The following is a 16,761-nucleotide window of genomic DNA, read 5'->3' as shown; positions in this document are numbered from 1 at the left end:
AGGGGCAATTATCCCTAACATTGTGTAGGAAGGCTGTAACAAGATGTTGGAGGACTGCCCAATCATTCAATTGGTACATACCACAATTCATTAGGAGAAATTTCAGTCCAGTGTGTGGACTTTGTAGTCCCTTAGGTGGTATTATGGATAAACCCTGTAAATTTTTTTCATTTTGTACAGGAATATATTGAGTTAGAGCCACTTTTTATGAACTAGAACTATTTTCTGCTGATTGTTAATTAGATTTGATTATCACTAGTTTATAGGGCAAACTGTATTCATATTGACAGATGTATAAAAGGTATGAGTGAGAATGAATATCTTCACAATAAAAGATGTATTTGACCGGTTTTGATAATATCTTCGTCAGAAATACTTGTATTTCTGACGAAGACACAATCAAAATCGGTCAAATACATCTCTTGTATTGTGAAGGTATTCATTCTCATTCATACCTTTTATACATACAAGTTTATAGGGCCTATTTTTTGTTTATACACTTTGTCAATATATGTTTAAGAAGATATAACATTGGTTTTGCACTAACCAAATTAAAAATGTTTTTTCTTGTTTCTGTATGAAGGTCCGTGGCATTGGCTGTTTTACTGACATTGGTCTCGGCTGTTGACCGAGGCAATTTCAAAAGCTGCCAGCAAAGTAGTTTCTGCAGGTGAGTATTGGTCATGGAAGGATCAGCCCCTAAATTAGATATAGCAGTTCCTTCTGTCCACTGTATAGGCTGTCAGTTGCAAGACATAAATGTATTCTTAGTTGATATCACACAACAGGTACACTTAAGCTTAAGAAACCTATAAAATTATTGCTTTGAACATTTCTTGCTTGTATTTTTCAGTAGAGTGAAAATTAATATAAACAAATAAATAGGCACTCACATCAGTGCAGGTATTAATTACTTTTTCTGAATTTTTGCAGACGACATCGTGCTGTGAAACCAGGGGAAAGTCCATATACACTCCTCACTGACACAGTGACAGTAAATGATGCAGGACTAGTAGGAGATGTCATTAATGAAAATAATAGAATTGTTTTTACTTTAGAAATATACCCTCTAAAGGATTCTACTGTGCGCATTAAAATAAATGAAAAAAATCCTATCAAGCCCAGATTTGAGGATCCGTATGCCTTAGTAAAGGATATTCATGGAGAAAGGTATATAATTTTTCATTTTTATTTGCATATATTTGTGTATATATGTTACTATTTCTAAGCATACATTTTCATCTTTGAGGTTACTGATTAATCTGATACATCACATTGTTATCTGCACATATTTGCAAATGTATTATCTAATCAAATAATCTATTTACAGCTTTGAGGTTGTTGATCAATCTGCTCAAGGAGTGACCGTCAAATTTGGATCACATCGTGCTGTTGTAAATGCAAAACCTCTGAAGATCGATATCTATAATGGCAATGATCTTGTGGTGAGCACAAATGCTCGGGGACTTCTCAAATTTGAACACTACAGGAATAAACCTGGAAAGTAAGTTTAACGTAGAATAGGTGGAAAAACTTTAAATCAAAAGCAGTTTTTTGTTGCATTATAGATATTCCTTTGTATATATTCTCAGAACATAACATGTATATCTATCAATTTATCTATCCACCAAGGCCTCTGTGTCCTCTGTTTACCAGGTATATGAGAATGTTAAGTATTTGTTGTTTTACATGTGTTATCATTTCTAAACCACCCTTTCTTTTTTATTGATAGTGAGGAACAGCCTGCAGAGGGAGAGGGAGAGCCCAATGCCCTTCCAGCTGACGATCAGGAGGAGGACAAGGATGGATTGTGGGAGGAGTCCTTCAAGGGCCACACTGACACAAAGCCTCTTGGGCCGGCCTCCGTGGGCATGGATATATCTTTTGTCAACTCCAAGCATGTATATGGAATACCAGAGCATGCGGACTCTTTCTCGTTGAGAGAAACCACGTAAGTTTTTTTTTCTGTAACCTAATGATTTTGCAGTATTTCTTCCATTGCAGTATGGTATTGGAAACTGTAGTTAGGTATGGTGTACTGTAGCTATTCTGTAGTTTTGCTTTTATGGTTGTGTGAATGGGTGGGTTGTTAGAGGTGAGGGTTTGTGAGTTTTGTCAAGATGCATTATCATGTTTTGGGAGAAAGAAGCTTCATGGAGAGTTGTTTTGACTTAATTAGAACTTGATTAGGTTTTATATCTCTTAACTTCCTCGCAAGTGCTAGGACGATGCCTTTTTTCAAAGGACTTTGGTTCTGAACTCAGACCATTGGTGCAGGATTCAGATGTGGGAGCTGGGTGATTGACTCTCGTGGTCCCCAGCCTCACATGTTACTACTGCACCATCACCTGCGTACTGAATATTTGAAGTCAAAAAGTCACTGAAAAGTACATTTTGCAAGATTGTTAATGACAAGGTGCTAAGACTGATATTCATTTATATATTTTATTTATTTTTTCCAAAAGGTCAACTGATCCCTACCGCTTGTACAACTTGGATGTTTTTGAATATGAAGTGGACAATCCCATGGCTCTGTATGGTTCTGTACCAGTAATGCTCTCCCAGACTGCACGGCACACTACTGCTGTGTTTTGGCATAATTCTGCTGAAACGTGGATTGATATTAAGGTGAGCACAGATGTTGTAATTATAGACCCAAAAAATTAAGTTGAAGATATTGTTCTTCAAGATATTGTGAATTATGGAGAAGGCATAGACAAATCTTTTTGCTTCTTATTACAGAAATTGCCAGATAGCAATGTTGTGTCTTCCATCACTGGTTTCTTCTCCAGTGGAGAGACTGACCCTCCACAGGTATCTACACATTGGTTCTCCGAGTCTGGCATCATTGACGTGTTTGTCATGCTAGGACCAAAACCCATGGATGTCTTCAGACAGTATGCAGGTCTTACAGGATCTCAGAACCTTCCCCCGGTAATATGTTTAATGAAGTAGTATATTTCTATATGATCTTATATGAATGTGCAACAGAGAAATGCTGTGAATATTGTTAATTTTTTTATACTACAAATGTGTAAGTAAGATTTTGCAAAACAGCCATTTCTTTTAGCATATATATTTAACCTTTGGAAATTTTCTACTCCAGCTTTTTAGTCTGGGATATCATCAGTGCCGCTGGAACTACAATGATGAAGAGGATGTACGTCAAGTGCATGAAAACTTTGACAAACATGATCTTCCTCTGGATGTGATGTGGTTAGATATTGAACACACTGATGGGAAAAGGTAAACAATTTTACTATGATACATTGGTATTCAATGATTTTAATTCAAGTTAGATAAATAAATTTTCTTGTGCCATATGATTTAGCTTTACACATAGTGAACATGTTTTAAAGGTTTGAAAGTACATTTATAAAATGTTATATTATAAGAAATGTATTTATGATTTATGTGAGAAATTGAATATATTAGATAGTTATAGTACAGAAGGTACATTAGACTATTTAGACCAAAGAACAAAAATTTAGGAATAGAATGTTTGAATTAGAGAATTGACAATTCATAATTCATAGTGTAGTGTTGTCTCAACTTTTACTCATTAGACTTGTATTTAAGCAATGAGAAGTGTCATGTTAATTTAGAAATACTATATCCTAAGTTAATTGGGTTAACTGCTGCTACTTTTATTAAAAATATAAGCTATTTTACATATATTATGGTAAACCCTTTTTCCCTCACCAGTAGCACTGGTATTGAAAGTAATTTTTATCCAATTTAAATACAAGTTATCAAGAAATTGTAACATCCGATTGAAAGCATAAATAAATATTACTCGTTTTGATTACAGGTACTTCACATGGGACCATTACAAATTCCCGAACCCATTGGAAATGACGGCCAACCTCACTGCAAGAGGCCGCAAACTTGTGACCATTATTGATGTTCATTTCAAACGGGACAGTAATTATTTCTTTTATAAAGAAGTTCATGATCGAGACCTTTTTGTTCATACAAAAGATGGAAATGAGTTTGATGGTAAGTTTATTTTGTATTATAATTTTTGCCTATTGAATTATCAGGTCTTCTGATTTTCAAATTCACAACAGTTTGAAGAACATGAGCATATTGGTAAGATAAGCATTAACAGTGCACTTGGTGTGAAGGCTGTGTTTATAGCTAATGGAATTTGTATTGCTTAGGTGTCTTACTTGATATGCCATTATTTTATGGCCTTTAACAAATGCTCTAAATGCTTATTTACATATATATATATGTAAATAAGACATTTCAAAAGGTTAATTATGAATCATGCATGATACAGATTTCCACTCTAGGCGGATTTTGTCCTTGATTATAATTATAATTCCTTTGTGCAGGTTGGTGCTGGCCAGGTTCTTCATCCTATATTGATATGACTAATCCGGATGCGCGAGAACACTACAGTGACACTTACCGACTTGATCGATACAAGGTAACTTTTTTTTTTCTAGATATTACATTGGAATAAGTTGTTTTGTGAACAGAGGTATGGCTTCTTTTGATGCCAGAAAGCATGAATTTCAATATCTAGTGATGTCAGTGATGTGGTGATATTAAAAAGACTGAATCCAAAGGTACAGTTTCTTTTTCGAGGCAAGAAAAGCTCTATAGTCAACTTTTAAAATAGTGTACAGTTACAAGTGCCTGGCTTCAAGACACCTAGTTTGTGAAAAGAGCATAGTACTGGATAACAGAAATAGTAATATGAAAGTCTGCATGTCTGCCAATAGAATATGGAGAAAGAAAATAGAGTTTTAAAAAATTAATCACTTGCTTGGTACTGATGATGCCATCAGAGCCAAGATTATCCTGAAAACTTTTTTGTCTTTTAGGGTTCCACCTTGGATACATTCACATGGAATGACATGAACGAACCCTCTGTCTTCAATGGACCCGAAATCACGATGCCCAAAGACAATTTACATCCTGGCATTGGGGTAGAACACAGAGAAATTCACAATGCATATGGAATGCTGTTTGTAAGTATATGTTGCTGTGTAGTATTCTAGCTTATGTACTAAGAGTTTGAAAAAGCCTTTGGTTATTGTACTATGGTTTGAAATGTCTGCTTGTGGCTGCTAGTTAATTGTGCGGCAGAGAAATATTTTAATATCAGTTTTTTTTTTTTTTCCCTACTGTATATTATTCTTAACCTGAATATTGAATTTCTCAGCATGAATCAACTTATGAAGGCCACATGAAAAGGTCGGACAGACGCTTGCGACCCTTCATTCTCACGCGCGCCTTCTATGCTGGAACACAGAGAAGTGCAGCTGTGTGGACTGGTGACAACACAGCTGAATGGAGTCATCTGCGCATAAGTCAGCCCATGTTGCTGTCACTTTCTGTTACAGGGATCACTCATGTTGGTGCTGATGTTGGGGGCTTCTTTGGTAATCCTGATGTTAACCTGCTTGCTCGATGGTATCAGGTAATATGAATGGCTGGGTAGTATTTACAGGTTTTGATTTAAATATTTTATATTAAAAAAATATTTAATTATGATTTATTGTTTCTTACTATTATCATTATTAATTGATTAATCTGTTTACTTTTTAAAATTAATGACTTACTCTGTGGCATAAGTACTTTTTGGATAGTTATTTGGTTACCAAGCCATAACATTACCAGCATAAGTATATAAAGCAGCTAGCATAGATGTGCTGGTAACCTTCTGTTTAGTAAAAAAGTTTTTTATTTTCAGGCAGCAGCTTTCCAGCCTTTCTACAGGGCCCATGCCCATCTTGACACAAAACGACGTGAACCTTGGCTCTTTGATGCAGAAACACTGCGCATTGTCAGGAAATCTCTACGGCAGCGTTATCAGCACCTACCTCTTTGGTATACACTCTTCTATGAGAATGAGTTAACAGGTAAGATTCAGAGCCTGTTTTTTAGTCATTCTGTTGTCTGTTCAAGTTATAATGACTGAACATGAGCAGTTTGCATTTAAGGAGTGAAATGGAATGTAATGACAATATGCATTTTTGTTTTAATTTATGTATGTATGCATATGTATGTCTATGTATGGATGCGTATGTATATATGTATGTTTGCGTATGTATATACGTATGTTTGCGTATGCACATATATATATATGTGATGAATGTATGCATATGTATACATGTATGTATGCCTATGTATATATATGTATGTTTACATACATATATGTATATATGTATGTTTATATGTATATATATATATGTTTATATGTATATATGTATGTTTATATGTATATATGTTTGTTTATATGTATATATGTTTGTTTATATGTGTATATGTACGTTTATATGTATATATGTACGTTTATATGTGTATATGTACGTTATATATATATATATATATATATATATATATATATATATATAATATATAATATATAATATATATATAGATATATATTATATATATAATATAATAATATATATATATATATATAATATATAAAAATATATATATTATATATGTATATATTATATATATATGTATAATATATATATAATATATATATATACATATATATATATATAATATATATATATACATAATATATATATATATGTATATATATGTATATATATATGTATAATATATATATATATGATGTATATATTATATATATATGAATATATATATATATAATATATATAAATCATATATATATGTATATAAATATATATGATTATTAATATATATATATCATATATATATAACAATATTATAACATATATATATAACCTATATATAAGATATATATATTATAATATATTTTTAGATAGTGAGGGGCAACCTGGGCAGAGGGAGAGGGAGAGCCCCCCCAATTCCTTTTTCCCCGGGGCCCTGCCCCCGGGGGGGGGGAAATCCCCCGGATTTTTTTGGGGCCAAAGGTTTTTTTTTGGATTTTTTTTTTGGGGGGGGGGGGGGGGGGGGGGGGGGGGGGGGGGGGGGGGGGGGGGGGGGGGGGGGGGGGGGGGGGGGGGGGGGGGGGGGGGGGGGGGGGGGGGGGAAAAAAAAAAAAAAAAAAAAAAAAAAAAAAAAAAAAAAAAAAAAAAAAAAAAAAAAAAAAAAAAAAAAAAAAAAAAAAAAAAAAAAAAAAAAAAAAAGTGGGGAAATAAAATTTTTGGGCCCGGTTTCTTTGGGGAAGGGGTTTGGGTTTTTGTCAAATAAATGTTTTTAAAAAAAAATTTTTGGGATTTTTTGAAAAAAAAAAAAGGTTTTTTTTTTCTTCCTAAATTTGGGACCCCTTTTAGGATTTTTTGAATTAGAAATTGAAATTCAAATTTTGTAGTTTTGTTATTTTTAATATTGTTTTAAAAAAATAAAAGTTTTTATTGTTTTTAAAGAAATTATTTTTTTAATTTTTAAAAGGGCTTTTTTTAAAAAAATTAGTTTTTTTAATAATATAATTGGGTTTTTTTAAACCCTTTTTCCTCCAATGACGGATAGTTTTTTTTAAAAACGTTTATAGAAATTGGTCAATTAATTTAAAAAATTACCTTGTTGGCCAATGAATTTTTAATTTGGGAAAGGAAAGACAATCATAAAAAAACTTTTTGGCCAATTTTTTTTTATTAAGGGGGAAGATTATTTCAAAAAAAATTTTTTTATAAAACCTTTTTCCAAAACAAAAAAGGGGGGGAAAAATTAAATTTTGAAAGTTTTTTTTTTGGGGTTTAATTTTTCCCCATTTAAAACCCTCGGGGTTTTCCCCGTTTTCCTAAACTTTAAAATAAAATTTTTTTAAATAACAATTAAAATCCTTTTTTTTAAAAAATTTTTTGTTTTTGTTGGATTTGTCTTCCTGGTTTCTTTTTGGGGAATTACCCTAAGGCCTACAATTGGGTTCTGGTTTTATTTATTTTTATGTAAAAAGGGATTTAAAGTATGATCTAAGTTTTCCAAAATTTCCCCTTATGTTTTGTGTATATTTTTAATTCCCTTTGGGGAAAAGGTTGGGGGTGTTGGAATTTTTTTATCCAAAAATTGGAAAAAGTAAGAGCAAACACCATTTTTTTTTACCATTAATTTGGAAATTTTTTTAACTTTTTTTTTCGGGATATCATCAGTTGTTTGTAAAAGAGGATGCTCTGATGAAAATTTTAAAAACATATTTCTTGGGATTAGTGGTTGTATTGAAAAACCTGATAAAAGGAAAAAATTTTTCTTTTGAAAGGATTCAATTTTTTTAAAGTGAAAAAATAAATTTTTTTGGCCTAAGATTTATTTTTTAAAAGTGAACTTTTTTTAAAGGAAAAGAAATTTTATAAAAGTTTTTAAAGGAAAATTAAAATTTTATGGAGAAAGAAAATTGATTTTTAAAAAAAATTTAACTTTTGGAACTTTGAATGATGTTTAAAAGAATTGAAATTTTTTGTTTTAGGTTTCCAAACTTTTACTCATAATGAAACATGAGAATTTCCTGTTTTTTTAAATCAATCCAAAGTTTTTTACTCTGCATTTTTTAAAAAAAACTTTTTTACATTTTTATGAACCCTTTTTCCCTAAAGTAAAGGGTTTGAAAGAAAATTTTTACCTTTTAAAAACAAGTTTAAAAAGCCTTGGTTTTTACTGTTTTTGAAAGGTTTTCCGGGCCTCAAATTGTAAAAAGAGAATATAAACCCAAATTTTTTTTTTTTTTCCACTAAATTTTTTTTTTAATAAAGAATTCTCGGCCTTTTGTTCAACAAAAAATGAAAAAAGGTTTTTTTGGAAAATTTTTGGCCTATTGATTACAGGCCGTTTTCTTTCACACAAAAGAAATGGAAATTTTTGATGAAACAGTGAATTGGGTAACTGGTTTATTAGCAAGGGTTTGATTCTTAGGGTTTCCTCTTGTTCCCATTTTTTTTGGGGCTTTTCTTTGTTTTTTCCTATTATTTTTAAAAATTTAAAAAGGTTAATTTAAATCTGTGATACAGTTTTGGGGATTTTTTTTTTATATTAAATTTTTTATTTGTTTTTATTTTTTTAACAAATAATCAAATTTAAATTAAATTAAAACCCTTTTTAAAAAATTTTTTTTTTTGATTTACTTTGGGAATAAGTTTTTTTTGAAAAGGGTTATTTTTTTACCAAAAAAACATAACAATACGGGGTTTTTTAAGTATATAAAAGACTACCCAAAGCTTTTTTTTTTGGGGGAAAACTCTGGTTTTTATTTTAAAAAAAGTTTTTATTAAAAGGGGCCTTCCAGCCTTTTTTAAAAGGGCATGCCCTGGAAAACAAAAAGTAATTGGGTCTGATCCCCAAAGAAAGGGAAAAAAAATGGTTTTTTAAAAATTTTCCCTTCGGGCGGTTAGGCACCCTTACCTTTTTTTGGTCTTTTAGGGTTCCATGGTTTCTTTCAAGGGGGTTTTAATTTCGATTTCGTTTAAGGGCCCCGAAACCGACCCCAAAGTTTTTTTGGCTTTTGGGGGTAAAAGGAAATTAAATGAAATAGGGAATTTTTTTTTTAAAATTTTGTTGTTTTTCTAGTTATGTCAAAGGTTTAAAAACCCTTTTTTTTGGGGTATTTTGGTTGTTTTCGTATTTTTGGGGAGAAATTTTTTAATATGTTTTTTTTTTTTTTCCCATTTATTATTTTTATAATATTAATTTTACAAATTAAAATTATGAGGAATAAAAAGGTTAAATTTTATTTTTAGGGCCCTTTTAGGGGAACAAGAAATGATTTGGGGACTTTTTAAAAAATGAATATTTTTTGGGATAAGTAATGTTGTTTATTTTTTAAGGATTTTATTTGGTTGTTTGGGTGGTTTTTGGTATTATGTTTTTTTTTTAGGGGTAAATATGGGGTTAGTTTAAGGTTTTTATTTAAATTTTTTTTTTTTAAAAAATATTAATATTTTTTGTTTACTTTATATTTTATTAACTTTTTATTTAAATTTTCGTTTATTGAAAATTTTTTATTTTAAATTGTGGTTTTTTTTTTTTAAAAAAAATTTTTTTTGGATATTTTTGGTTTAAAAAAATTTGGTATAAAAACGGAAAATGTTTAAATTTGTTTTATTAAAAAAGTTTTTTATTATTAAATTTAATTTTAAATATTTTTAAAAAAATATTTTTTATAGAAAAGGGATTGAGAATTTAGATTAAATATTTTTATTTTTCTATAAATAATTTAAAATAAATTAATTTTTTTTATTTTTTTTTTTTAAAATTATAATATAAAACATTTATTTAAAAATAAAAAATTTAACAATATATTTTTTTTAATTATTTTTAAATTATTATTCTTTTATGGACAAGTTTAAAAATTTTTGCTATTAATATTATTTTGGGGTATAAAATATATAATGGGGATAATTACATTTAAAATTTATGATCCTATTAATAAAATGTTTTTACTAAAAATTAATATGTATTTTATATTAAAATATATTATTTTAATTAAAATATTTTTTATATTAATATTTTACTTTATTTTATTATTACTTTATATTAAAATTTTATATATTTATTATTTTTTATTTATTTTAAATTTATATTATTTAAATTTCTTTTAATTTTTTATAGTTAAAAGATTTTATAAAATTTTTTTTTAAATTATTTTTATATGATTTTATTTTTACATTTTTTTTTTATATAATATTTTTTTTTATATATATATAAATAATATTATATATAAAAATTTTTATATATATATATTAATTATATATATTAAAAATATATATATTATATATATTTATTATATTAATATAATATTATAATTTTATATATAATTTATATATATATCTATATTTTTAATATATAATATTGTATAAATATATAAAAATTAAAATATAATAATATTAATTATTATTTATCTATTTTTATATATTATATATATAAAAATTTATATATTTTATCTTATATATAAAATATATATTATATATCTATATAAAACATATATATATAAATATAAAATTTATCATATATATATATATATAAACATTTTAATTTTATACAAATATATATTTAATTATATATATATATAATATATATATTTATTTTATATTATATATATATTTTAATATATAAAATATATATAATATATATATTATATATATAAATGATAATAAATAATGTAATAATTTGAAAATTGTTTTAAAAGGGTGTTGGGTAGGGGTAAATTTTTTATTTATTATATATTATATATTTTATTATTATTATATATATATTATATATATATAGTTTTTATATATATTTTTAATATATATATTTTATATATTTATATTAAATATATAATATATATATATATATATAATATATAAATATATATAAAAATATATATATAAATAGAGATATTAATTATTTATATAAAAATAAAATTTTATTATATATAATAATATATATAAAATTATATTTTAAAAATATAATTATATATATAATATTTTTAATTATATATATATTTTATAATATTTTATATATATTAAAATATAATGAATTTATATAAATAAAATTAAATTTTTATAATATATTATGTCAAAATTTAAATTTTTTTTATATATTTTATAATTTTAAATAATATATATATATATTATATATAAATATATATATATTTATAAAATTATTATATATTATTATATATATATATAATTTTAAAATTAAATTTTAAAAAAATATATTAATATTTTTTATATAATATTATATTATAATATAATATATATAATAAAATAATTATAAAATAAATTATATATATTTTAATTTTTAAATATTATATATTAATATATATATATTATTTTTAAAAATATATATATATATAAATATTTATATTATTATATATTAAAATAATATTTTTAAAAATTTTATAAAAATATAATATTATAGAATTTTTATATGATATATATATAATATTAATAATAAAATTACTATTATATTTATATATATATAATTAATATTATATTATATATTTATAATGATATATAAAATATATTATAATATATTTATATTATATATTTTATTTTATATATTATTTTATTATTTTATATTTTTAATTATATATTATAAAAATATTAATTTATTTATTTAATATATATAATATATATTAATGTTATAAATATAATCTAATATATATATTAAAATTATATATCTATTATATATATGAATAAATATAATTTTTATATAATATATAGTATATAAAAATTATATATTTTTAAAATATATGTATATTATATAAATAAATATATTATATTAGATAATATAAAAATATATATATATATATATATATATATATATTATATTTTTAAAAAATTATATATAATAATTATATATCTATATATATATATAATAAAATAGATAAAAAAATATTAATATATATATATATAATATTATATATTTTTATATATATATAATATATATTTTATATTATTATAAATATTATATTATATAATATATATATGAATATATATTATATATATATATATATAAAATATTATTATATTTTTAAAATATATTAGGAATATAAAATATATATATAATATTATATATATATATATAATATATTATATATATTTTAATATATTATATATATATATATATATGAATATTTAAATATATATTTATAAATATATAATAAATATTATATATAAAATTATATTATGAATATATAAAAAATGGAAAAATATATTAATATATATATAATATATGAAATTTTATATATATACGATATAATATATATATAATTATTATAATTTTTAATTATATATATTTTATATATTATTTTAATTATATATAAATATTTATATATATTTATGTTTTTTTTTTGATTTTTTATTTGTTTTTTTTTATTTTGTTTTATTTTATGGAAAATTTATTTTTTTTAAATGTTTTTTTCTTTTTTTTTATTTATTTTTTTGAATTATTCTATTTTTATTTTTTTTTTTTAATTTGAATTATAGTTATTATTGTATTATATTATATATAGAATTTTTTTATTGTTTTTTTTTTTTTTTTTTTTTTTTTTTTTTTTTATTTTTTTCTATATATATATATTATATATTAATTTATTATATTTTTTTTATTTTTTTTTTGCAATTTTGTATTTTTAAAAAATTTATTTTCCATTCCTTTCTTTTTTCTTTTGGTGCTCCCCCAAATGGGGCCCTTTTGTGGGCTTCTTTCCCAGAAGATAAGAACCTTTGGCATAAGAGGAAAACAATGACGGTTCCGCTTTTTTTCATCCCATCCTGAGCCGGGAGCCTCACAGCCAATTTTTTATTTCCCACCGGGAGTCTGGTATGACAAAGAATTTTGAGCGTGCAACACGGGCCACAAAAGTATGTCTGCAGCAAGGGGAAAAGGGGTGAAAGGCTTTAGGCTGTTGTTGTCGTTGCTGTGGATCTAGAGTGGGCAGAGATTTTAAAATAGGTTGTAATGTCTTTTTTTTTTTTTTTTTTTTTTTTTTTTTTCCATCCAAGTTCCCACAAGGACGATATTTCGTAGTGAGGGCTGGGGGGTTCAAAAATTTAAAATTTTGGATTAGTAAGCATTATTTTTCAGAAGATTTCCCTACTTGTTGAAAAACTTTTTGCATAGGGTCTTTTTTTCTCTTTTTTCTTTCTTTTTTTTTTTTTTCTTTTTTTTTTTCCTTTTCCTTTTCCTTTTTCCCTTTTTTCCTTTTTTTTTTTCCTGTTTTTCCTTTCCCTTTTTTTTTTCCTTATTAGGTGTCTTTAATGGGACTTTCACACCCATGGATCTAGATTTTGTAAATTTTTTTTCTTGGGGTTATTTTAGGATTGTTTATCTCGAGCTTTTTTTTCTTTTGGGCAATAGAACCCAAACTATAAATTTGCAATTTTTTTTGTTTGGGTGCACCGTTTTTTTGGGCTAACTCCTCCCATAATGAATGTAAAATCAATAAATTTTTTTGATACTTTTCATTTATCTAAAGTCCCTGCACCCGCGTCTGGTGCATTGTGCCTACAAGCCTACCCCGCTGACCAAGTGTTTGCTGTGACCCATATCACGGACCCCCACCCCAAGGGTTAAAAAAATTTTAAAACCAAGAAAATCAGACATAGTACCCTCTACAGGCTTGAATCGCTCTTCCCCAAGTTTGTTAGGAGTTTATATACTCCTGGAGGTTTATTTCTGTGAGCACATATTTCAATGTATTTTAATTAAAGATCCGTAAATTATTTCATTAGCGGCTTCTGACTGGAGAGATGTATTCCCCCTGTAGCATTTTGGGGGGGGGGTAACAGAAAGGGCCCCTGTCTTTTTTTTATTATTTTTCCCCCCTTTCCCCCCCCACAATTGAGGGGAGCATTGTCTTCAATTTTTCTCTCAAAAAATTTTTGGAAAAAAATATGGTGACAGTCCCCCCAACTTGGTTTTGTTTGACTTGTCTAATATACAATTCTTGGAAACAAGGTAAATTTTAAATAGGGAGCTCCCCAATTTTTCCTTGATGAAATCCTTGTTTCCATCTTTGTCTTTATTCTTGCAAATTATTTTTTTTTTTTCATTTTTGTTTTTTCTTTCAACCCTTGTTTTTACTGACCATTTCAAAAAAAATGAAAGGGAAAAAAAAAAACTTGCCATAAAAAAATGGCACAATTGATGGGTCAAATAAAGGGAAAAGGGGGTAAAACTCATTAGTCTAGCCAATGAGCATGCGCTGTGATATCAGGATATATGAGGTACAAAAAAATTTTTGAGTTTTTCTCGATATTGACCAAATTTCCCGAAGTAAAACAAAAATTTCCTCTTTATTTTAATAACGAAGACCCCCTTCCTTATCATCCATCAGGAGAAGCTCTTTGGGGGGGAAAAAGCAATTTATTTTAGGTTTTAAAAAAGCTAAATGGGGGTGGGGCTACCTAGTTATATTTTCCCCTTTGGTTAAACTTTTGTTGTATAGGTAAAAAGCAAAAAATTTCAAAACGAGATGATAATTTCAACTTTCTTTTCCCATAGATCCCTGTATTCCCCCGCAGGTTGGGAAATATTATCCTCGTAAGGAAAGTTCGCGTGCTTTACCCCATGCGTGAAGTCCTACACACTTTTTATAGCCCTTTGGTTCTGATGGGAAAAGGGCCAAAGCACACTTTCAAAAGATGAACACTTTTGATTACAGACAGGTGAGTTCCTCCTTTTTTTTCTTCTGCAGAGTTTACCTATTTTTTCTGTTGAACCTTTATATGTTTTAAACATATTTGTATGTGAGAAGAACCAAGCTTTTTTTTCAGAATTTCTTCAATTATTAAAGGGGTTAATGATAAATAATAAAACCCAAAGGGAAAGCAGACACACCAAACGAAAAAAATTGCACCTTTGGGCATGTATTTCATGTAAAGGGAAAACATTTAATTTTTTTTTATTTTATTACAGGGGAAATTCTTGTACTTGGCTTTCTCATATGAAGATGGTGTTTTGACCTCAAAGAAGATTGATCCAAATGGAAGCTAGGATACTGCATCCTGGCTAGAAAAGAGTTATCGTCATAGGACTCCACAAGCAAGCTACAAAAGTATCAGTCAATAGTGCCAGTGAGTATATTATTTATTTGTATATTTGTGTTATAAGGAAACAGAGGTCTAGTTGTTTGTGATGTTACATTTGTTGACCTGATTTATGGTAGTCACAATTTACAGGCATTGCTTCACAGTAATAATTAATTAACCTGTTGGATCTGGGTGACATGACCTTCACGTCATGAAAAAATCCAGGCCAAGGGGCAGGTGCATGAACATGTCATTACAGGAAAATCTGGCTGTAGGCTGGGTGATGGAAAAGACTTGCCACCAGTTAAGGAACTTAATGGGTGGTTTATTTTACTCATTTGGCAATTTTGCATGATTCCCATCGATGTATGGGAATCATGGTGCTGTGAGCTGCGATGCAAGTTGCATTACAGAAAATTTAATATTACGTAAACATTTTCAAATATGAGACAAATGATAGTGATGCAGAAGGTTATTTTCCTTGCACGGAATTGTAGACTACCGAGAGAGAGATGATTGGAGTTGGGGGGGGGGGGGGGGACTATTACCATCCAGATAATGCAGATCAAATGGCAGATAAGGACATTGGAAAACGACCAAATAGCTAAAAATTCTTATGCCAAAAAAGAGTAAACTTTGCAAGGCATAGTCACCGTGCACACATGTTCATGTGTGTCCAGCCTACAAGTGGCCACCTGGCAGATGGCTGCCTAATGCCCAGATTTTTGGTGATTTGTGTGCTGTGATGCAACTCGATCCAATGGGTTAAATTGTTGATTTTTTTTTTTTTTTTTTTTTTTTTTTTTTCCTCCACTTAATGTCATAGTTCATAATCTCTTATTTTTTACAGCAGTGGGCACCCGGGACTTGGAAAGCACGTTTGAAAGTGGAAGTGCCACACAGGGAAGCCAGCTAACCATACGCAAGCCTGGAGTCAGTATGCAAGAGGAGTTTACTATTACTATCCGTTAATTCAGTTACTTGTATGGCTGGCTGTCATTACAGCTGAGATACATAGCTTAATAAGTTTAATTAAATATTTTATAAACTTCATGCAGGTTGATGTTACAGATGTGAACTGTGTAACAAAAGGAGGAAGAAAAATTAGGATAGATTGCAGATGGTATTTGTTCTACAGTACAAGTTCTTGATTTTTTATTATTTTTTTTAAATTTTGTCCCTTTTCCTTTTGGCTTTGGTATTGGTTGATGGATTATCACAGTTTTATAGGAAGAAGTTCAGGTTCCTACAGGAATGAGAGATTTGAATACTTTATGGAAGTTCAGTAATTTTTCTTATTCATATTTTTTTCTTACTTTTTTCTATATAATTT

The 16,761-nt window shown here is 27.2% G+C and overlaps 1 protein-coding gene and 1 pseudogene across 1 annotated transcript; both read left to right on the top strand.

The window, feature by feature from the left end:
* Window positions 1-581: 581 nt before the first annotated feature.
* LOC119582989 (neutral alpha-glucosidase AB-like) lies at window positions 582-5,935 on the top strand (the record flags this gene model as incomplete). Its single annotated transcript, XM_037931503.1, has 12 exons — window positions 582-670; window positions 934-1,170; window positions 1,331-1,504; window positions 1,733-1,951; window positions 2,466-2,628; window positions 2,743-2,934; window positions 3,107-3,246; window positions 3,812-3,999; window positions 4,341-4,435; window positions 4,836-4,982; window positions 5,177-5,434; window positions 5,708-5,935. Coding segments are annotated over 12 exons (2,130 nt in total), but the record flags the coding sequence as incomplete, so codon positions are not given.
* Window positions 5,936-14,597: 8,662 nt separating this feature from the next.
* On the top strand, window positions 14,598-16,750 carry LOC119582988 (annotated as a pseudogene).
* Window positions 16,751-16,761: the final 11 nt, after the last annotated feature.

This window comes from Penaeus monodon, chromosome 16, assembly GCF_015228065.2.
Source record: "Penaeus monodon isolate SGIC_2016 chromosome 16, NSTDA_Pmon_1, whole genome shotgun sequence".
NCBI lineage: Eukaryota > Metazoa > Arthropoda > Malacostraca > Decapoda > Penaeidae > Penaeus > Penaeus monodon.
Note: the sequence above shows the minus strand (reverse complement) of the source record. Positions and strands in the feature narration are given on the sequence as shown.